Source organism: Xenopus laevis, chromosome 8L (genome assembly GCF_017654675.1).
Source record: "Xenopus laevis strain J_2021 chromosome 8L, Xenopus_laevis_v10.1, whole genome shotgun sequence".
NCBI classification, from domain to species: domain Eukaryota; kingdom Metazoa; phylum Chordata; class Amphibia; order Anura; family Pipidae; genus Xenopus; species Xenopus laevis.
The window spans coordinates 96,264,399-96,287,702 of record NC_054385.1 but is presented as its reverse complement, the minus strand read 5'-3'; the positions used below and the strand labels follow the sequence as shown (position 1 = coordinate 96,287,702).

Genomic DNA, 23,304 nt, shown 5'->3' with positions numbered 1-23,304 from the left:
TGTATAAACTACAGCAAAAAAGGGAAAGTTGTGTTCACCACACACAATTTTTAAACCATTAGCCAGGGGTGCAATGAGGCTGTGACCACAAAATTCATACAAAGACAAGAAGCACTCACACATTATTAATATTAATTCTGCATTAAGCTCATAATCATTGACTAAGCAAAGTTGGTAAAAAAAAAAAAAAGCCAAGAATATTGTGTTTTATAGTGTGTTAAATAAAGCCTTTATTTTTTTTCAAAACTATTAATTTTTATTTACATATATTATACAAACAATAATTTATCTGTCTTAATGGAGGGACTTATGTCGTTTTCTTAAAACCTTTTAGAATGGGATATATATTTTCAAATGCTTCATAAATTTCAGAACGCTCTTTGGCACCTGTGGAAGAGACATGCAAAAGACAAAAATGGAAATGCAAACAGTGAAAGGCAAAACAATGATGAGTATTCTAACTAAAACTCATATCAAAGATTGGCATTTTAGTATAAATACAGATGGTGTTAAAGATCCCAGTCATCATCTGCTCTAGTTATAACTTGCCTGTGTGCAAAGTAGTATTCTAACAAGACATATTGATGAAAGCTCCAATATACTCTGCAGTGCACACAGATGGGTGTATACATCAGGTATATACAGTATATATATATATATATATATATATATATATATATATATATATATATATATATATATATATATATAGTGGATAATGTACCCCTACTGTCATTTATAAGATATTAGTTACCAAGGGGTTATGTGACACGCTATAGGAGTAATACTAAGCCCATGTATTAAATTGGACAGCACTTCTCTAGGTACAGTAGCTATGCTAGCATCATCCCACAATCCAGCCAGACAGGTTAATAAGTTCCTGATACATTTGACCATAAAGAAAGACCAAACAAGAGAGAGGGAGTGTGTAAGAAGGACCTAAGATTGTAAACTTCACTGGGGTACTGTATAAATAAAAAAGAATAATAATCATCTCCCACCTTGAAGTATCAGTTTCATAAACTGCAGCAATATCAATTTTGTACAATAAGGGAAGAGCATCCTTAATCACTGAAGCCTAATCATTCCTTAATTTCTATTATAAGCAACATTTAACTTTATATAAAAATTGCACTGTTTTCTGATTGGGTAGCTTTTATATTGCTTAGAGACCAAGAAACGTTGTAATTGTTTATTAGACAAATTTAAGTCAACTTACCAGTCAACACAACTTTTCCAGAGACAAAGATAAGCAGAACAATTCTTGGCTTCACCATCCTATAGATGAGCCCAGGAAACAATTCAGGTTCATAGCTGTTGAGTTATATATGAACAGTGTTAAATATTTAAAACCAAAACACTGTTAGTACTTTCTTTATAAACTAAATTTAAAATAATAACATTGTATTCAGTGTCGGACTGGGATGCCAGGGGCCCACCAGAAAACCTTAAGACCGTGGGCCCACTTTCCAAATTATTATTTTCCTCTCCTTACTCAACCTCTTTATTCTCCTAGTCTTTTATATATACTTATTCTATTCTTCCATTATTAAGCATTTTTTTCCCATAAAGAAAAAGGGAATGACCATGAAATAGGCCAAATGAAGCCTGAGAGAGAGAGAGAGAGAGAGAGAGAGAGAGAGAGAGAGAGAGAGAGAGAGAGAGAGAGAGAGAGAGAGAGAGAGAGAGAGAGAGAGAGAGAGAGAGAGAGAGAGAGAGAGAGAGAGAGAGAGAGAGAGAGAGAGAGAGAGAGAGAGAGAGAGAGAGAGAGAGAGAGAGAGAGAGAGAGATTCGGCAGCAGTTGAGGGGGAGAGCCCAGATTCCACTCTCATTCCACTACAGGATAAATTGCCAATGTTTCACTCTCCTTTGAGACTTTTTTCAAATATATATATTATATATATATATCTTGTTAAATTCCAAAGAAAGAAATCAGGACAGCCAGGATAACTTCAAACTGTGTAGGATTTCTCCTTTGTTTTATTCACAGCAGGGTTTTACAATAAAACAAGGCACTTTTCACATACAACATATGCAAACCAACTAATTAAAGTTCATACTTCTGAAATGAAACCAGTGCAGGTCCTTTTGAACTATACATAATGCTTTGACCCTGCACCCTCATTAACAGTAGACTGGCTCAGAGTGCAAACGTTTGATACTAACAAAATCAATGAATTTGGTACATGGACCATTTCTATTAATCCTGTCACTGCCCCTAATTTCTCTTTTTTTAAAAAAACCCACTAAAGTGTAATAATTAATTTACAATCACATTGGTTAGTAGATTTACCAAAGTCTAACCTTCCACAGTATTTCTGCCTAAAAAGTTCTAGAAATGTACCTGCTAAACTGCTGATGAGTTAATACCAAACCTTCTAGCCGGATTGGAAATCTCACATCACAACTTCCCACCATGTTCTGTATCTTAAAGTCAAGGAACTTTGCTGGGAATCCAAGCTTCTGTACCACTCGTGCATATTTCCTAGCCGCCAGTCTGGACTGTTCTTCGCTAAAATCAATCAAAAATAAGCCTCTGTCTTCAGTAAATTATGAAAAGCACATCTATTGTGTTTTGAGCAAAATAACAGTTGGGGAAAACGTTAGCTTGTACAATGGAACCAACCACAACAAAACATTAAAAGGCTTAACCTTAGTATTAAAAACCAATTAACGTCAAAAGAGCAGTCTGTAGAAATTACAGTTTAACAGTATACACCCTCATAGCCATGTCAGACATACCTAGTGATTCAAATTCTTACCGCTTTGAGTATGGCTTAAGAAAAAAAAATAAAGGTAAATATGTTTTCCTACGATTTATCTAAGCCAATTACAGTGAAGAATTAAGGGATATAAAGGAACAGGGGAAAACGTTTCCTTCCAACCGAGTTTATTTAAAATGAGACATTCACATTTACAGTACATTTCAGCTATTGATGTATATATGGATCTATTCAACGTATATTCTTTATTATTAGCCTTGCCATTCTGACTTTTTCCAGCCTATAAAATACTAGCTGTAGCACAGGCACTTGATCTGAAGGGTGCTCATCAAAACCTCCTACTTTCTAACTACTACAGCTGTGTTTACCCCCAGACCAGGATAAAAGGAGAGATGAAAACTCCTTTCAAAACAAATGTAGTTGTAAAATAACAGTGGCATGTTTATGTATGAACATGTATTAGATTTGTACATAGTCTAAAAAAATAAACAGAAACATTTTTCATGGGAAACAAATGGTTACTGTTACTATCCATTTGTTCATACAGCAATGCAAAGCAGCAGAATATGCTCTACAAATAATTTTACATATTATGTACATATAACTCATCCACTCCTTACATCCTGCCATACATTTCAACACTGCTGGGCCCCTAGGCATAGGGATTTTGGGGACTTGCCCTAAATATTATTTCTCAAATAAAAAAATGTGTGTGTACCTTTTTGCACCAGTGCAGACCATTTTTCCAGAGCTGAATATGAGTGCTGTTGTTCTAGGTTCTCTGATCCGCATGATTACTGCAGCAAATCTCTACAGTCAACATAGAAGGTGGTTTTGGTGTTAAAGAGTTCTGTACAAGAAGGAGTTTTAATTCAATGTGAGCATATTACCTTCGGATTGTATTCTGCATTTCTGGCATGAAGTGCAATCTTTTTTAGGTCTAGTTTGCAGGCTAAATTCACAGTGGACACAATATTTCTGTGAAGGCAAGGCAAAAGTGATTTGTGGAAATAGATTCATATAATAAATATATAAAAGAGAGAGAGAGAACAGAACAGCTATTTAGCAATACACCACTTGCCTTTAAACTATTTGTACAGGTATCAATGCAAAACGCTGAAATAGCTCCTTGGCAGGTCACTGGTGCCCTGTCTTTTAGTACACTTTGAGGGGGATTTATCCAGATATCAGCTTGTGATTTTTTTCATGATTCAAGAACAACCCAGCAAAAAATGTGAATGGGAATATACTAGAGAATATTTGGAACCTCAAATTGTCACTATTTTATTTAAAGAAAGTAAAACAAAAGAAACGTTGCCAAAAAACTGATATTTAAAAGCTGGAGAGGTTCAATAGAAGTTAGTGCGAATTGCCTTAATTTCCATAGTTCATTAAAAGATTTGATTTTTTTTACCCTGATTGAAAATTAATGGAAGAATGTGATTCTCACTAGCATGCAACTTATTTTCTGCAAAAAAACTATCATGTTTTTTTCTTAAATATGATCGTGCTTGAGAAAAAGGTTGCACAGTTTTTTTTACTTTGAAAATTAGTTAATAGGCAGTGTTGTCTGATCTGTCACATGTAAAGGCTGCGGCAGGGTTTCACCATAGTGAGGCTGGCAAAGAACCAAACAGTCCTGCTAATCATACACAGTCTATTTAGCAGTCATAAATATCCTAAATTAATCTTAAGAGATATATATACTTTTTTTTGTAAGTGTCAGTTCATTAACATGCCACACCCTGCCTGCCATGTGAACCAGAAAAGAGAGAGCATATGTTAACTTAGTCAATAATAAAATGTGAGCTGCTTCAGGCATGGTATCTACAGTAAATGAAAAAACATTTATACAAACTAGCATATGGTAAAAAAATGAATATAGAAAAAAATTATCATTCAGAGCGTGTGTATCCCCTGTGTTAGTGCAGAATTTTTGTATATGAGACAACTAATTGTATGAAAAGCGCCATTGTCTTTCCAACATCATTGAAAGGAAATTTTAAAATATGCTCACTGGGGTTCCTTGAGCTGCTAGCAAGGTTGGATATGTAGAATGAGAGAGAAAGAGCAAAAAGCATCCAAACAAGAAAAACTTTATTAAGTAGTGTGTCACTGGAGATAGGGGAAAATTAAAGCTGCTTATTTAAGTTAATCTCCTGTTGAATAGATTGAATTCGATTTCTAGAGGGTAGTGAAGAGAACATATTATTCTGTACAAGCAGAAAAGGGGACCATAAAACATCCTCAAAATCAATTAAAAAAGCTGATGCTACTGTAAAGATACACAATGTTGGGTGAGGATTTTTTTTCCCATGTATTAGGACAATCTAAGATACCCATGGCTTTAATCTTATTAAAATAATAACGCCTTGCATAAAAAGGTGTATGGAGCTTAAAGAGAGGACTGGGGCTATATATAAAGCACTGTGCATTTCATCATGTTCAAGTACCCTTAGTTTTCAGAAATGGTCAAGACAGTTACTTACTGCAACTGAGGAACTATCCCAGAACTCTCTGCAACTGGAGTCATCGGAGTCATTGGAGTCATTGGGGTAATGGGCATGGTACATAGGTTAGATGAATCTTGGGTAGCATCTCTGCATTCAGAAGGTGTGAATGGCTGAGACAAATTAGAGGCATCCAGACAGATACCACTATCATGCTCCAGTGATTGTGATGGAGTTTGTTCTTGCTGATCCTCATTTTCTTGGTTCAGGTCATCAGGAAGAAAACTAAGATCCACAGAAGAAAAATCAGTGGACAGTTCCTTGGAGTGCTCAAGTGTAGAAGAATAGGACGTTCCTGGAAGTGGTTGTATTGCTAGATCATCGTATGGAGTCATTGGGGTGAACATATGTGAGGAAGCCAAGACATCCTTATTGGAAAAGAAATGCTTAACGTTACATTGTTCATCACACTTAAACTGTACAATACCAAGATTTCTGTTTTACTGGTATAAAAGTGTGTACCGGTATGTGATTTGTTATCCAGAATACCTGGGGGTTTCCACATATGGTATTTTTATGTTATTTGGATCATCATCATATTTAAAAAAAACTTTACACATTAATAAACCCAATATAATTGTTTTGCCACCAATATGGATTCATGCATCCTAGTTACGATCAAGTACACGGTACTGTTTTGCTTAAAATGGACTTTATGGGAGATGGCCTTTCAGTAATTCAGAGCTTTAGGGATATTGGGTTTCTGCATAAGGGATTCCATACTTGTGCTGGTTCACTACCCATTAGGTAGAAAAATAAGCTTTACATTATTTTATGTTCATGAATGATATGAAAAGATTATAAAATCTGCATGCCCACAATAAAACATATGGCCTTACCTGAATATAGCTGAATATTACCTGCTTATAATCATAATAATTATATGTATCTTTAAAGGGATACTGTCATGGGAAAACATGTTTTTTTCAAAACACATCAGTTAATAGTGCTGCTCCAGCAGAATTCTGCACTGAAATCCATTTCTCAAAAGAGCAAACAGATTTTTTTATATTCAATTTTGAAATCTGACATGGGGCTAGACATTTTGTCAATTTCCCAGCTGCCCCTGGTCATGTGACTTGTGCTCTGATAAACTTCAATCACTCTTTACTGCTGTACTGCAAGTTGGAGTGATATCACCCCCCTCCCTTTTTCCCCCCAGCAGCCAAACAAAAGAACAATGGGAAGGTAACCAGATAACAGCTCCCTAACACAAGATAACAGCTCCCTGGTAGATCTAAGAAAAACTCTCAATAGTAAAAACCCATGTCTCACTGAGACACATTCAGTTACATTGAGAAGGAAAAACAGCAGCCTGCCAGAAAGCATTTCTCTCCTGAAGTGCAGGCACAAGTCACATGACATGGGGCAGCTGGGAAATTGACAAAATGTCTAGCCCCATGTCAGATTTTAAAATTGAATATAAAAAAATCTGTTTGCTCTTTTGAGAAATGGATTTCAGTGCAGAATTCTGCTGGAGCAGCACTATTAACTGATTCATTTTGAAAAAAATTTTTTTTCCCATGACAGTATCCCTTTAAGGAAGGGTCATACTTTTTTTGCACATTGATGTTACAACTTCGTTTTCCCCCCCCATTTTTTAAAATAAAAAAAATCTAAGCTTGTCAAAAATTTTGTGTGAGCACCATTAACAGTTGTTTTTGTTTTTATATGGTCTTAACCAGTATTTGTGCAGAATAAAGATGTTTTTAGAAGGACTTTGAATGACCAATTTTGGATTTAGAGAGCAATACTTGTTTAGCTACACTCTATTTGCATAGTATAACATGGATATTACAATGCAGGTTATTGGATGTTAACAAAAACACTTTTTCTTAGGAATTCATTGTCAAAGCAACGATGCCACTCACATCAGTACACCCAAACATGTAGAATATTATACACCTGATTAGAATTACCTTTTATTTATATAGCACTGATATGCTTCACAGCACTTTATGGAGAATACTGTATTTTGTTGCTCTGTACCACAGGCAACTCTAGGTCTAGGGTCAATTCATCATAAGCCAATTAACATGTCTGTATGTGCTTCTGGTCGAAACTGAACCCGAGAGCCCACTTCTGTGAGGCAGCAATTATTTTGCTACTGTGCAGCTGTTTAATGGAACCTATAGAAATATCATTTTGAACCCAGTTGTCATATACACTGTATATTAAGAAGTTTAATATACAATACTTTGTCTTTTTTCAGACACTGGATATGCCTTTGTCTAACATTTTCTTATATCAAAGATACATTAATAACATTTAATAATAGCTCACAATATAGTCTTATCCAGCATTGAATTGGTCCACAGTTACAAAAATGTTCAGGCTCGTACCCACACCGAGACACTAGGGGGTGCAAGTTAGCTAAAATGTCAAGACTACAACTTTGCCTAAGGCATTTTGATAGTCTCAGTTACAAAAAAAACCACCTTCACTTACCCACATTAGGAAGGAAAAAAATAAACTAACAAGACTTTCAGACGTGTCCCTCTCTCTCCCAATAGACACACTCTATAATAAATAAAGACCAGCAGGAGGGGTTTATATAGGCAATCATATTACAAAATTTACAATGATATAGTTCATTTATTTGAACTCATTGAATCTGCTGATGAAGACCCTCACCTTTTGTAAATACGCATTTAAAAATACATGTAGAAAAAGGCACCAATGGTTCATAAAAATGTGCATTAATATACACAATAGGGGTGCCCTCCCCATCTTAAACCACCCTTGGAGGATAACCCAATATATACCTTTTATTTAGAGTCTGCTCAAGCTCTACTCATTATTTGCTTCCCCATCCTGTGTCCACCTTATATTCGTGCAGCTTTTTAATTGCTCTCTGCTCAAGATACCAGATTGCTTAAAGGAGAACTAAAGCCTTACTAAAGAAGTAGGCTAGAAATATTGTACATTATGTTTTGGGATTCAGTACCAGCCCAAGGCAACCACAGCCCTTTAGCAGTAAAGATCTGTCTCCAAAGATGCCCAGTAGCTCCCCATCTTCACTGCACATGCTGTGCTGCTGTCATTTACTGAGCTTAGGGACCCACTCACAATATACAGTACACATAGAATATAAATGTCACAATATAAGGCTGATTAGTAATTAAAACAGATACTTACTACATGGCAGCACAGAATCCAGTGCAACTAGCATCACAATTTAATAATCAGCCTTGTAGCATCAGCTTATATTACAGACAAACCTCATTTTCTGCTTGATGATTAGTGACGACCCCTAAGCTTAGCTCCTCAACAGCTGCTCAGAGCCCACAGACACTTTCCAAGATGGTGACCCCCCTGTGACAAGTTTGAAATCCTGGATCATTGATGCTATTGAGAAGCTGAAACTGTAGGCTGGTGCAATAAGATTGAAACCATTGTTTCTTAAACATGAAATGTAAAAAAAAACAACAAAAAAAACAAAAAAAAAAGCTTTTTGAAGGTTTGAAATGCCCTAGCCATTTTCCCAAAGGTATTGCAGGATCACTTGTATACTGTAGTCGTAAGCCAGAATGATATCACATAATACAGAAAGAAATGGTCAGGGAATACTCAATCACATGCTGAGTAACTGTAAACATTCTATTAAGAAAGTGCTAGTGGGACCAACATTAGCAGTAATTATGACTATTTGTGATACAATCATTTACACAGTGGAACAAGATTATACCCTGGCACAAATAATCGAGCATCTTAATGACCCTTATGGGCCATTACAACTTCACCTACCCTGAATATTAACATTGATGAGAGAGAGAAGAATGTGGGATGATTATATATGTGAAGTATATCTAGTAAGCAGATTTAAAGGGAATGTAAAGGCAAAACAATAAAATCCCATTTTTACTTTCTTTAATGAAAAAGAAACCTATCTCCAATATACTCCAATAAATCTGACTGTATGAAGTAAATTTCTCTCTTCATTTATTACTGTGGATAGGAATTTTCAGATGGTCCCTAACTGCTCTGCAGGGAACAATCATACTTATGAATAGCAGGGGGAGCGCCCGCCTTACTTCCCAGTCATGCAGAACTCAAGCAGCTTTGTTTGTTTCCCTATAGAGCAGTAGGCGACTGTGTAGAGATTTGTATTGTATTTTATTTTTGCCTTTACATCCCCTTTACTGTTTCCAACTCTAGCTGCAGGGACAAAGATCATGGAGCCAGAATTAAAGAGATAAACTGGAACTGTTATCGAAGGATTATTTAGCTGCAGCCACTGGTTCTGCAGAGTTGGAAAAAGTTTGTATTTAAACAATACAAAAACTATAAAATCCACATTAGAATACATAACAGGACCCAGTGCAGTCTGCTTATTCTGATTATTAATCAGTCTTGCTGTATCGGCTTCTGGCAGATATTATTTGACTTGTGCTGTTTTTTCATAATTTATGACAATCCCTAAGCATGCCCAGACCACACTGAGCATGTGCACAGTCTTGGTCTTGCAAAGATGTTTAACAAAGTTACAAGATGGTGACCCCCTGTGGCCAACTTTGAAAGCATAAATCATTCCAATTCCATTATATATCATATCAATATAATTTCCTACATTGCCCTTGTGATGCCAGGGGATGGATAGGTAGCTTTCCTGGGTACATGTGATTGGAAAATGTCAGGTGAACAAGTGTAAAGAATCCGAAGTATCTAAAGAATGCTAAACAATAAAAAAACCAAAAGTCAATAGAGGGAAGTACAACGATTACCAGATTGAACTCCCTGCATTGTTCCTGTGAATGCATGGCACCAAGTGCCTAGACACAACTTTCCAGCCGCATTTTGTCATGGCTGGAGGGTTAGATGCCTTGTGAGAAAATACAGATCTACTGATATTAACACTTAGTACAAAAATGATTCCGGCACTGGTTCAATTGCCCTTTTGTACTCATGAAGGAATTTTTAACCCTCTGAGGCATATTGGACTTCAGGTGTTTTGTTTTTCTTTTCTGCCTTTCTGTTTAGGCAGGTTTCACTCCATAATGTTGAACTTAATGGACATGTGTCTTTTTCAATCTCAATAATTTTGTTATGTTACATTGCAATCCATTTTATAATGAAAAGTATAGTAACGTCAAGAGATGAAGGACATTTTAAACTGCTGTTTTAGTGTCTGCATTGCTTGGTGGAATAACATTCTTGTGTGTCTGTCAGAACACATGAATAGCAGTAGACACTGATATTTGGAAACAATTTGCAATTGGTCTTTGTTTTTATTGTTTTGTAGTTTCTGAATGATTTGCTTCTTGTGAGGCAGCTCTCTATACAATTGGAATTTTAACAGTTATCTGGTTGCTAGGTTCCAATTTACCATAGCACCCAGTCAATGGTTTGAATGAACAGGAGAGGGCTTGAATAGTTAGAGAACAGGGCAGTAATATTTTGATTGCCAGAGTCATTTGGAAGCTGGATTCAGAAAATAAGGAAGATAAAAATTATTTTGAAAAATGAAGACCAATTGAAAAGTTGTTTGGAATAGGATCTTTAGCAAACTAAAAGCTACCTGAAATGTGAACTAAAGGTGACCTTTTCAAATTTGATCAGTAGGTGAAAGCAACCCTTACGATTGGCCATTGGTTAGGACTCCCAACATGCTTCTAGAAGTAGGGGAGGTCCAAACACTGATAGCCTATAAAAAGAAGAACAGCCAGTTTGAATAATGTTAACACGCTGTGGGCATTTCCCACAGTAACAGTCAGTGGCTGGGTAGTGGATGTGGAACTCACCCCAGAGGTAAAAGTTTGCCTGGTTAGTAAATACAGGCAGCCTTTGGCCCAAAGAGAAGGTAAGCGCAGTAGTGATCCTGTGGTGAAATCACAGTCGATGTGAACCTGAGGTGCTGCTATTAATGACAACGTTAGCTGACAGAGTGGAAGTGGGTGCCACTGTTTGATACGCTGGGCATGTCGATCTGGACATAAAAGAATAATATGAAGAGGTAACTGGAATTTATATGTTGGGGAAAGCTTCATTAGTTGACCATAGATGTGACACAGTGTTGCAAAAAAGATCACATTTGATGACCGCTTCAAGATAAGGGTTGGATGCCTCTTTAGCAAGGGAGAAAATACACTGTTAGTGACTTAATACAAAACTGATTCAGGGACTGGATCCACTTTTAAGGCAAATTGAACAGGGTAACTGTTTTATTTATTTTTTTGCAACAAGCAGCTCAGCAGGTTTCATTTAAGCAAAAAAAACTCATTCAAAAAAATTCACAGGTGGGATACATCAGTCAGTGAGCCCAGCTTACATGGGTGCAAGATCCAGAAGCAAATTGGTTATTTTGCTCTTAATACCATCCCTTACAGCACCAAGTATGATATTTTATAACTGTACATATTTGTTAAGTTGAAGTGGGCAGGACTAGAAACAATCTGTACCCAGAACACTGGAATATTCAAAAATCAACTGGCAATTTTAATACGGACAATAACACAATGTGAGGAAGCCCTGCTGCATAATAAATCTACATTCAGCTTGTCATTTTGTGCTATCACTGCTGCTATATTGTAGGGCATTACTATCACACAACTTGGCAACCTTCTTAATAAAATAGGCGTGTATAAGGAAATATTTGCAGCAAGCAGGGGGGTTGAATTGAACTTTGACTCATTTGCAGTTGCTTCTTTCCATGAGTCCCAAAAAGGAAGGGAAATGTGCAAAGGAAAATTACTTCCCACATGAAACACTTTGTACCTTACGCACATTTATTATACGGTTACATTTAACAGCACCTTTTTGTTTGCGTGCCCATAAACCAGCCCACCTATGACTAGCAAAAAATGTAAACACCAATAAGAATCAGGCAGAACGTTAACTAGTATGGGAGACACAGAAGTGTTCAGATTTTTCATTTGTATTGCCTTTAATTTACACAGTAAAAATATATATTTTTTTTATCCCTAATACAGTATTTTCCATCTCCCCATTCTGTCATTAATGTGACCATTTTACCTCAGCATCACATTGGTCTAAGTATCTTTCCAAAGAAGACTCTCCATCCATTTTGAGGGTCTCACCACAGCTCAGCAGCGACAGAGGTTTGTGATTAAACTCCCATAATGCACCATTTCACTGCCCAGGCCTGTAGCCATTCAGGAATCCATTGCTTGTAGTTAGCAAGTAAACAAATGATTTCCTGATTAAGAACACATGAGCTGACCCACAAAACTTTCCCCTTTTACATCATTACAATTCATGAACAATAGACTACGGGAGGGTGATTTACTGGAATAACTGTAGCCTCAAACAAATAATATTTAATTGCCCATTTTGTCATAAGCAGTTAATCCAAGTGTTGTTTTGGAATTGCAGTGCATTTATTGCTTCTTAAAGAGGCTGTTCCCCTTTTAAATGAACTTGCAGTACCATTTATACAGCAGAATACTGTAAGTGCCTTAGCAGTCTTTGTTTTTGAGTTATGTGTATTTCTTTGTTCTGCAGCTCTATGGTTTGGAATTTATACTGACATCTGGTTGCTAGGCATTAATTACCCTAGCAACCATCAAACCATTTTTAAATCAAAATGGAGGTTGAATTAAAGAGGGCATAAAAATAAGAATTATGAAAAACAAAGTTGCTGGTGTTTGGTTCGCAGGGTCATTGAACCTTGCGACCAGATATTATTTATAGCAGCAGGCTGGAAAAAGCTAGAAATGTTAGACAAGACAATTAAGCTATGCAGGGTGCAATGTCTGTAGCTCCAGATCAAGTGCATTTTCTGTAACATTCTTATTAAAGGCTCTTATGAAAGCATTTTTTATACACTTTTTCAAACGCATGCTGAGTGCAAAATATGCAACATTTTTTAAATGTAGCAATGTACCATTGGTTGCTGAATGCACATCAAGTGCAAGAAAATGCAGCTTGCTGCATTTGAACAAACACAATGAAATGCGCATGAGTACAACCAGGCAGAATCAATATCAGAATAAAGGAATCAATTAGCTAATGGGTTTATGTGCGCTGAAACCTGTGTCTCAAATGCACGGCAAATGCATTAAAAAAAGTCTGGGTGTAAGAGCTCTAAGGGTAAGGCCAGACGAGGAGATTCGGGAAGAGATTTTGTCGCCTGGCGGCTTATCGCCACATCTTTTGCGCGACTATCTCCCCGAACTGCCTCAGCGTCTTTTCCCCATAGGCTACAGCGCAAAATCGTCTGCGCTAATGCACACGCGGGGATGCGTTTTCAATAGTCGCCCAAAGTTGCCTCGCAATTTTGGGCGACTATTGAAAACGCATCACCACGTGTGCATTAGCGCAGGCGATTTGGCGCTGTAGCCTATGGGGAAAAGACGCTGAGGCAGTTCGGGGAGATAGTTGCGCAAAAGACGTGGCGATAAGTCGCCAGGCCCGTGAGTGACAACTAAACCCCAGTGAATACCCCCTCTGCCGGTGGTTACCATGCCCCCTCTCCTCTTAGGACTGTCATATAGGGGGTATCTTCCTTTCTATATAATCGTACAGCTGTGATGTTATGAGGTCTACAGAATTCCAGAGGCCTAGGGCAAGGGCAAGGTTAGAAATCATCATTCAGTTCAATGATATGTATGAACATGTGCCAAAAGCTATGTGCCTTTATATAGCTCACATAGCTTCAAATTCTATTTTCAATATAGTTTATTAATATAATGAGTCACATTAACTGTTTTTAGTAGTGATCTGATGGGAGATCCAGACTTTATATGAGTTCAGTCATAGGGGCACATTTACTTAGCTCAAGTGAAGGATTCGAAGTAAAAAAACTTTGAATTTCGAAGTTTTTTTTTTGGGTACTTCGACCATTGAATAGACTACTTCGACCTGCGACTACGACTTCGAATTGAACGATTCGAACAAAAAATCGGTCGACTATTCGACCATTCGATAGTCGAAGTACTGTCTACCGAGCACCAATGTTAGCCTATGGGGACCTTCCCCATATGCTTTCTAAGCAATTTCTGATCGAAAGAAAATCGTTCGATCGATGGATTAAAATCCTTAGAATTGTTCAATTTAAGGGCTTTAATAGTTCAATCTAACGATTTTCGTTCGATCGTAGTAAACTTTGGTAAATCCTTTGACTTTGATATTCGAAGTTGAAGGATTTTACTTCGATCGTCGAATATTAAGGGTTAATTAACCCTCGATATTCGACCCTTAGTAAATGTGCCCCATAGTGTAAATATGGTGATCAATGTGATGCCGCTGTAGATACAGTACTGATTCAATATATATATGGGATACCGGCACTCACGAAAATTCCAGTCAATCTATGCCCAGGTGCAATCCTCACGAATCTCCGTGTCAATAAAGTCCAAAAAAGATGCACTCACAGGTCTTAGGAAAAATCAAAAAGTCTTTAATGCGGGCACAAAAACTGACTTTTCGGCTGGAACACCAGCCTTTCTCAAAGTGAAACAGTAATGCAAAATGCAAGTTAAAGGGGACCCGTCACCCAAAACAATTATTCAAAATCCTATTTTATCACATTAGTCAAGCAAAATGAACTTTAATTACACTGTATAAATTATTTGAATCTTGTTTCCTTCAGTCTGGGAATTCAAAATGATAGCAAGCAGGCAGGAACCATTTGGTGGACACTGTTTTTAAGGAAAGCCTTGCATCATCTCAGAATCTTGTTTGTGCACCAGAATGGGGGACTCTATGTCCATTCCCATGCCCTGGCTACACAATTAAATGGTAAAGAGAACGGGGGAATGTGTGGAGAGCAGTGACATCTAGGAAGTGCTGAATGGAAAGTGAAAGTAATTGTCTGCCCCGCCTCTATGCCCATGGCATAGAGGAGGGGCAGACAATATTTGATTGACAGATGAGATTTTAAAATGAGGTTACAACAGCTATGAATGCTTTAAAAAAAATAGAAATTGGATTTCATGTTTAATTTGAAAAGGACTTTTATTATACAGATTTTTGTGTCTGGGTGACAGGTCCACTTTAATATACAGTAAATGGCGGGAGCGGGCGTGACGTGCAGGGATTGTGTGATGTATAACCTTTTCATAGGTGAGGAAGTGTGAACGTAAATTACGAATTAACCAACCCGGAAACTCCTATAAAGTGTGAGGGCTAAGCCGCAAATTCAGATATACCAATCACAAGTGTTACAATGTTATTCAAGTGATAAAAAAGCATCAAACAAGAGTCCTGATGGGAGATCCAGGCCATAAACTGTCTGGGCATGTATGTCATCTTGAGTGTATATAATTTCAACCTACCATACTGTCCTATTGGGGCATGTCAGATTCTAAGGGACAAATTCTCACAATTTATACAAATTGCATATATTCCTTTGCAACTCTCACTTCCTGATACCGTGTACGTATTTACAATGTTATACACAAAAGGAACTGGAAAGCATAGATGAAAGTGATTTACCATGGCTTTTTGCCAAACACTTTATGGAATATATTATCTTGCAGTTGTCCTATGAAGCCACTGAAATGTGTGTTTGTACAGCTGTAAATATTATCCCATGCCTTTTCATACATAATCAGCACCCTCATTATTTTTATTGTCCCTTATGGTTCTAATTCATTCCGTTGAAAAGAGTCAGAGTGCTCACAATTTACATCAAAGAATGTGACAGCAGTGGTTAAGCACGGAAGTGGAAATGTGAGAACATTCTGCTTTATAGAAAGTGGCAGATACAGAGAGCAGCCTCCAAGCAAGAGTGCAAGAATTGCAAAATCCTCTGGAGTAACCACAAGCAAAATATTTTTATATAAGGCAAATGTGATTGGTCCTATCTTCAAGTTTTCTTGTTGGAATCATGTCTTGTTTTGGATTAAGGGCTTTTACACACAGGTGTTTACAAATGCATATATAAGAAAAGCATACAGTATATTGCATTTATATGTATTTTTTTTAAAATGCAGCTAAGTGTGTTTTTCTTAGTCACAATCTAAATCCGCTATACTATTTCCTTAACAAGCATCAGTGCAAGAAAATGCAGCTAAAAAACATGAAACGTGAATGGAGTAAAATGCAAATCTGAGTACTCATGAGTACAACCAAGCAGAATATAATCAATCAATCAAAATGAATCAATTGGCTAATGCAAACATACACTGTCTGACCTGCCAGGTAACAGACTGATTAAAATGTTGTGCAATTATCAAGATGAAGAAATAGCATTATTCCATTTATTAAAGCAGATGGGAAAGGAAGTGTGGATGAGCTGTAGCTCCAAAGTGAGACTGAACTAATAGTGGGTCTATTAGGACTTTCTTTTTTCCAACATGAGCTTATATAATATGTATACTATTTAGCACTGTTTCTAATTGTTGTAAGAGTGGCCTGGATGCCAGGTGGTATCTAGGAGGTGGTATCTTTGGTGGTATCTAGGAGGTCCACTCCAACACTGTGCTGCACCTCTCACTTCCTTCATCTGCCTATGGCCCATCATCCAGGGCAAACAACTATGATCCATCAACCACAGGATAGTCTGTCAAACCACCTTGCCCTTGAAGTTGATGATACACAAAATATCTGGCAGTATTCTGATGCATAACTACCCTGTAGGCTAGATTAGTGCAATCTTTTTTATTTTACCAAGACTTCACATGCTTATCATAGCCAACACCCAGGCCTCACCTAATTAAAACACAACCTGCAAATACTACTGCTGCATAATATGTCGGGATACAGTTCAACACCAAAGCAGGCAAATTTTTTCCATGGTAATCTCTTTGGCTTTAGCAGAATTATTAGTTTACATTTAGGATATGTTCTTCTAAACCTCTTTTGTATGGGTTGGACTAGTTCCTATATCAGAATGAGCCTGAATATGAAACCCAAAATATATTTAAAGCAAGGATTGTTGTTGGTTTGCACTTTGAGCTAAACCAAATGGGTTTGTGTACTTTTTAGCCTATGAGTTTGCATTGGCTGAACGTCTAATTTAAAAATGCCTGATTTTAAAATATAAGCAACGCATCCTGCAAATGCATAAAAAAAGGGAAAAAAACATTGACAGCATACAAATTCAGCAGTGTAAACGTTAATAAATTCTTAGACTTCCGGTGTACTATATCTTAAAAGGGCAAAATGCATATATAATACACAAGAGCCATGAACATCCTTTAAATTATTTCCCTATAAATGGTGCTTTGTGATATTATCGGTTATAATTGCTGCTTAGAGATGTAATTTGTGCCAGCCACATGACTCACAGAATTATTATGTTTACTTAATGAATTATAACAAATATTGCACCCAGGGGCGATTCTTAACACCCAGCAACCTTGAGGTGGCTTTTGTGCTGCCGTCCCCCACACCACGCTCCCCCTTTCTAAGAGGTCTGGAGGAGTCTGTCTTTTTTTCAGCCTCACATTCAACCAAACTACAAAAAGAACACAGAATGATTTGGCAAGCAAAGAAGCGGATTCAATTCAAACCTGCCTACATAGATGCACAGGATATATTTTCTCATGTCTACAGTGAAAGCCAAATAAATAAAACTTGCTGGTGTACAATGATACTTATTCTGCCAGGTGCATGCCTATAATAGTCAAGCAGCGAAACAGGACTAGCAAGGCCATCTACTATTGGCATGTGTGTCCATAGCTTGAGGGTAAACATTATTATATATTAACAGCAATGGTTTCTTCTGCAGGCTTGTATGACAAACAGCAGAAGTCGCTTCTGGAAAAGTATATGAATTATATATGGAAAATGGCACACACTGTTGTAAATGATAAAAAAAATCTATGTAAAGGTACCTTTACATAGATGGCCAAAGGCCAAGAGTTTTTATACAGGTCATGGAACTCCGAGGTAACTTCTAATATGCTCATATTTTGCAACTGTGGGTACTTTATTTATTATAACACACAACTGATGACATCAGAACTCACCGTTTATAACTGATGGCATCAGAACTCACAGTTTATAAGGATATAATTTACAAGATATTCATGGCTTTTGTGTATTATAAGGATATAATTTACAGGATATTCATGGCTTTTGTGTATTATAAGGATATAACTATATTCATGGTGCTTGTGAACTATAAGGATATTAGAAACCACTTGGAGTTCTATGGCCTGTTTAAAAGCACCCGATCTTGAGCCTTGTGTCTTTATAATGTCAAGGAACTCCTTGGTGACATACAGTATAAAGCATTAAAGGGGTTGTTCACTTAATTAACATTTATATAATGGTGCAGAAAGTGATATTCTGGGACAATTTGCAATAGGTCTCCATTTTTATATTTGTGTTTTTTTAATTATAGCTTCTTGATCAACACTCCAGATTTAAATTTCAGCACCTATCTGATTGCAAGGGTCAGTGACCCCCATTTGAAAATGGGAAATTGAAGAAGAAGGGAAATTATTCGAAAACTATACAAAATAAAAAAAAGGACCATTTGAAAGGTTGCTAAGAAATGGCCATACTATATAACACTAAATGTTTACTTAATGGTAAAAAGGTAATCTACCATTAATGGATTTGTTGGGATAACATCTCTCTGATTTTTTCCTACTTCAATAACATACTGGTTTTCTGACACACCAGGGACCTTTCATTTTCCACTGCAGTTCTAATGACTGCTGGTACATTCCTTCACCACCTGCTTACACCCCTTCTACTTCTCTTGAGCTGCCTCTGAAGTAGTTGTACAGGTAGTTAGACAGTTTCAAGGAAGTTTCAAGGAAGAGTTAGATACGGTACCTTTTTTAGCAAGTGAGAAAATAGAAGGCTAGTGCTATTATTATATATATTATATATTATCTTGTAAAATATAAGGATATTATAAGTTACCGAGGAGTTTCATGACCATATAAAAACACGAGGCCGAAGGCCGAGTGTTTTTATACAGGTCATGGAACTCCGAGGTAACTTCTAATATCCTCATATTTTACAACTGGGGGTACTTTATTTATTATAATACACACATTTTAGTGAGTCATGTGACAGAAATGACATCAGAACTCACCGTTTATAACTGATGACATCAGAACTCACCGTTTATAAGGATATAATTTACATTATATTCATGGCTTTTGTGTATTATATTGCATCATGTATCAGTTTTACCCATTTTGCTGTTAATGGATGGATACAGGCTGGAAAGAGTACAGCTACTGGTGTTTGCTCTAGAACAGGACAAATATTGCTGGTCTTTAGTAGAGAGCGACTATCAATACTTATGTATTAAAACTTATTTATTTTCATGTTTTTTAGTTATGTTATTGAGGCTTCTTGACGTGAAACCTCCACATGATTGTTTTTTTAGGCTGGATAAACTTTTTTTTAATTTTGTACATTAAAGAAAAAACTATTTCTAAAGGGGTTGTTCACGTTTGAGTTAACTTTTAGTATGGTATAGAATGGCCAGTTCTAAGTAACTTTTCACTTGGTCTTTATTCTTTCAAATATGGGTCACTGACTGGTCACACTGGTCTATTCAGGCCCTCTCATATTCATATTCCAGTTTCTTATGGTTGTTAGATTAATTTTGACCCCAACATAAAGGTTGCTAAAATTGCAAATTGGAGAGCTGCTGAATAAAAAGCTAAATAACTGGAAAACTACAAATGATAGAAAATGAAAACAAATTGCAAATGGTCTCAGAATATCACTCTCTACATCATAATAAAAATTAACTCAAAAGTGAACAACCCCTTTAAGTTCACTAATGCAGTAATCTACTGTTCCCTATTTTTGTGGGTGACAAAGTCAGTTAACATTCCAACAAACTGCTCACACTCCCAAACATTAGCCAGCAAGCAACCATGCTCCAGCTAGAGTGGGCACCTTATGTTAATGCCAAAACCATGCAATTATAGGATAATCAGTAGCACTGCACATCGGATATCGGATGAATTAACCCAATCAAAAGCAAGTTAAAGAAAAGGGTCCTTGTGAAAAGTGTAAAAGCCTGGTCATTCCCATGCAATAGTCTTGCAACAATTAGGTATTTGATGTGATGTGTATAGGAAATAATCCACTCCATGATGATGTTTTTCAGTTGCAATCCCACAAATTTACATGTTTGTATCCCATTAATCAGGGGTGTAGCTATAGAAATATGCCCATATTTGTCGGATGGTCGCAAAGACCTGAGCCTAGGGAAGCTGTATTTCGGTCAGACCTCCATTGACCCCCCCCCATTCCTGATGTATTGTGCAGGTACCCAGACCCATCCTACCCCTCAGCTCCACTACCAGATTTGGATGGGAAGTATCTGGTGGCAGCCTGGGAGAATCTTTTGCAGTTTTTTTAACAATATAGGCACCCAAATGGACCGTTCCACTAGGCACTGGCGGAGAGCACCTATATGGTAAATTCACAACTGGGCCTAGGGCAGCAAGTTTTTAATATGGTGGCTTAAAAGGTGTACAACTGTGCACCTATTACAGTACATGCAACTACTATTAAAGGGGTGGTTCACCTTTAAGTTAACATTTAGTATGTTATAGAATGGCCAATTATAAGCAAATTTTCAATTTAGTATTCATTATTTATTTTATTTATAGTTTTCGAATGATGTGCCTTCTTCTTCTTACAGCTTTAAAATTGGGTCATTGACCCCATCTTAAAAAAACAATGCTCTTTAAAGGAGAACTCAACCCCCCAATTAAGAAAAGTCCACACCTACTAAGCAAAATAGCCCCCCCCTCCATGCTTCCCCCACATACTTAAATAGGTCTGAAAATATCCCTAAAATATTTCTCACCTAACAGTGCAGAATAAGCACAGCGGAGCTTGTGGGCGCCATATTCCAGATCTTCGGATTTTTCCGTGTCCTCTTCGGTTTTCTTTGGTTCCTATTCGCCAATTTCGAGCACTTTTGGCGCATGCGCAGTCGGTATGAACTAGAAGACTGCTCCAACTGTGCATGCGCCAATATTACACTCTACAGATGAAGACTTGTGATCCGGAAGGTGGTGCCCACAAGCTCCGATGTGCTTACTCGAGTCTGCACAGTTAGGTGCAAAATCTTTTAGGGACATTTTTAGACATATTGAAGTATGCGGGGGTGTGGGGGGGGAAGCAGGGAGCCCTCTCATATTCATATTCCAGTCTTGTATTCAAATCAATGCATGGCTGCTAATAATAATAAAAAAATGAAAACAATTGCAAATTGTCTCAGAATATCAATCTCTACATTATACTAAAAGTTAACTCAAAGGTGAACAAACCCTTTAAAAAACAGTGTGGTTTCTTTGTATCCAATAGGAGCATAATGAGTGATGAAGGGAATAGAGGGTTGTTAGCATGGTTTGAGATGTGAGCAAGAGGAAGAAGATGGGGAAAGCATTCAGCCCGGCCTAGGGGTACAGGATCTTAAAATCCGACAGAGGAGTTTAGAGGGCTCAATAGGATCCTCAGTTTCAATATGAATAGGTAACATATTTCAAATTACAGATGTAGTGGAGGATGCTAAAATAAATTAAATTCAATTCTGCTACAGTGCAGAAGCACGCAAGTACATTTGTCTGTATTTTTTTTTCTTCTGTCGGTTGTTTTACCTTTTGCCAGTTTTGTTATTGCCAGAACTGGAGAGCTCCTGCTACAAATGGCCTGTCCAGTTTAAAACAATATAGATGGCAACCCTTTGAGCCCCGACTATATTCGTAATAACTAGTATAACTATTAAAAAAAATACTTCTTAACTAAATTACCATATTTTCTTTGGTTTTGACTGACTGTACCACTCCAGGCATGGAGAGAACTTTCCAAGTGTATGAGCAGTAACATTTTTTCCAACACAGAGAACAACTCCGTCTCCATGCCAGATGTATGTAAAGGTTCTTAGGGTAGGGACACACTGGGCGATTTGGGGAGTTTTAGTCGCCTGGCGACTAATCGCCGCGACTTTTCTCCCCGAATGCCTCCCCTCGCTCTGCGCCTGGCTAAAATGAAAAATCGTCTGCTCTAATCACACGCGGCGATTCGTTTTCCAAAGTCGCCCGAAGTTTCCTCGTGAGGCAACTTTGGGCGATTTCGGAAAACGAATCGCCGTGTGTGATTAGCGCAGGCGATTTTTCATTTTAGCCAGGCGCAGAGCGAGGGGAGGCATTCGGGGAGAAAAGTCGCGGCGATTAGTCGCCAGGCGACTAAAACTCCCCAAATCACCCAGTGTGTCCCTACCCTTAAGGTGGCCATACACGGGAAGATAAAGCTGCTATCGGTCCTTTAGACCAATTCGGCACTTAAGCTGCCTGTGTATGCAGGCACGTTTCAGGGGCTATCGCCAGCAGCGTTGAGTTCATTGAGGGGGGCAGGCCCTGGTGCGTGACGCGCAGCCGGGCCCCGCCCCCCTCCGTACCACCGCATTAGCCCGCATTTCTCAGTGGCGCACGGACTGAGGGGGTGCGGGCCCTGGCCCGCTTGCACCCCCTGCTCCCCGGTAGTTCCGCCACTGGCTATCGCGCTCGCTGCACTAGAAGAGCTGAATTTCCGGTTTAAAAAAATGGAAATTCGTATCTTAAAGTTACCAGAGGCGGCTTTGTGCCTCTCTTGGTAACTGGCTGCTCCGTGACACCTGAGGCAAGATTCTCACCTTGCCTCATGGCCGGAGCGGCCCTGCGTGTATGGGGGTTTCCGACGGGCCTTCCCGATCAATATCTGGCCACGATATAGATTGGGAAGGTTTAATTTTTCCGCCGACTGACCCGTCGGTCGGAGCCCATTGTTCCTTGTTGTAATCCGATCGTTTGGCCCTAGGGGCGAATGTTCACATTACCCCAATATAGCCCTGCCGTTGATGGGCATATTGGTGAAAGATCCGCTTATTTGGCGATGTCGCCAGATGAACGGATCTCTTCATTTATGGCCAGCTTTAGACAAGATGGAGATCAGCAGAATATCTGATGTCCCCTGTTAGTTTTCTATTCCTATGCTGATCCTAATTATTATTAGGTGGCTCCCTAGGCCTCAGCTATGAACTAGCAATCTGATTATTCTGTCAAATTATCAAAATAATCCCAACCCTAATCATAAAAACGCCTAACCCCTCAACCTTTAGATTGTTATCTCTTGTGCACAGGGCCCTCTATCGCTGGTACTATAGAAATAAATGATGACCAGGATTTTATCAGCCT

General features: G+C 37.9%; 1 protein-coding gene across 1 annotated transcript; it reads right to left on the bottom strand.

Annotated features, from left to right (window-relative positions):
- Positions 1–205: 205 nt before the first annotated feature.
- Positions 206–12,339, bottom strand: tbpl2.L (TATA-box binding protein like 2 L homeolog). The gene is made up of 7 exons (NM_001087452.2): positions 12,206–12,339; positions 5,213–5,601; positions 3,614–3,701; positions 3,442–3,533; positions 2,345–2,512; positions 1,220–1,314; positions 206–387 (listed from the first exon to the last, which is right to left on the bottom strand). The coding sequence occupies exons 1-7, from the start codon at positions 12,254–12,256 to the stop codon at positions 308–310; spliced, it is 963 nt and encodes a 320-aa protein (NP_001080921.1). The 5' UTR covers positions 12,257–12,339; the 3' UTR covers positions 206–307.
- Between the last annotated feature and the right edge of the window lie 10,965 nt (positions 12,340–23,304).

Bases quoted from the DNA above. Each gene is read 5' to 3' on its own strand.
- tbpl2.L (NM_001087452.2), bottom strand. From the start codon at position 12,256: ATGGATGGAGAGTCTTCTTTGGAAAGATACTTAGACCAATGTGATGCT. The intron at 3,702-5,212 runs GTAAGTAACTGT...TTGCCTTCACAG, and splicing joins GGGATAGTTCCTCAGTTGCA to AAATATTGTGTCCACTGTGA. The intron at 2,513-3,441 runs GTACACACACAT...GATTGATTTTAG, and splicing joins GTCTGCACTGGTGCAAAAAG to CGAAGAACAGTCCAGACTGG.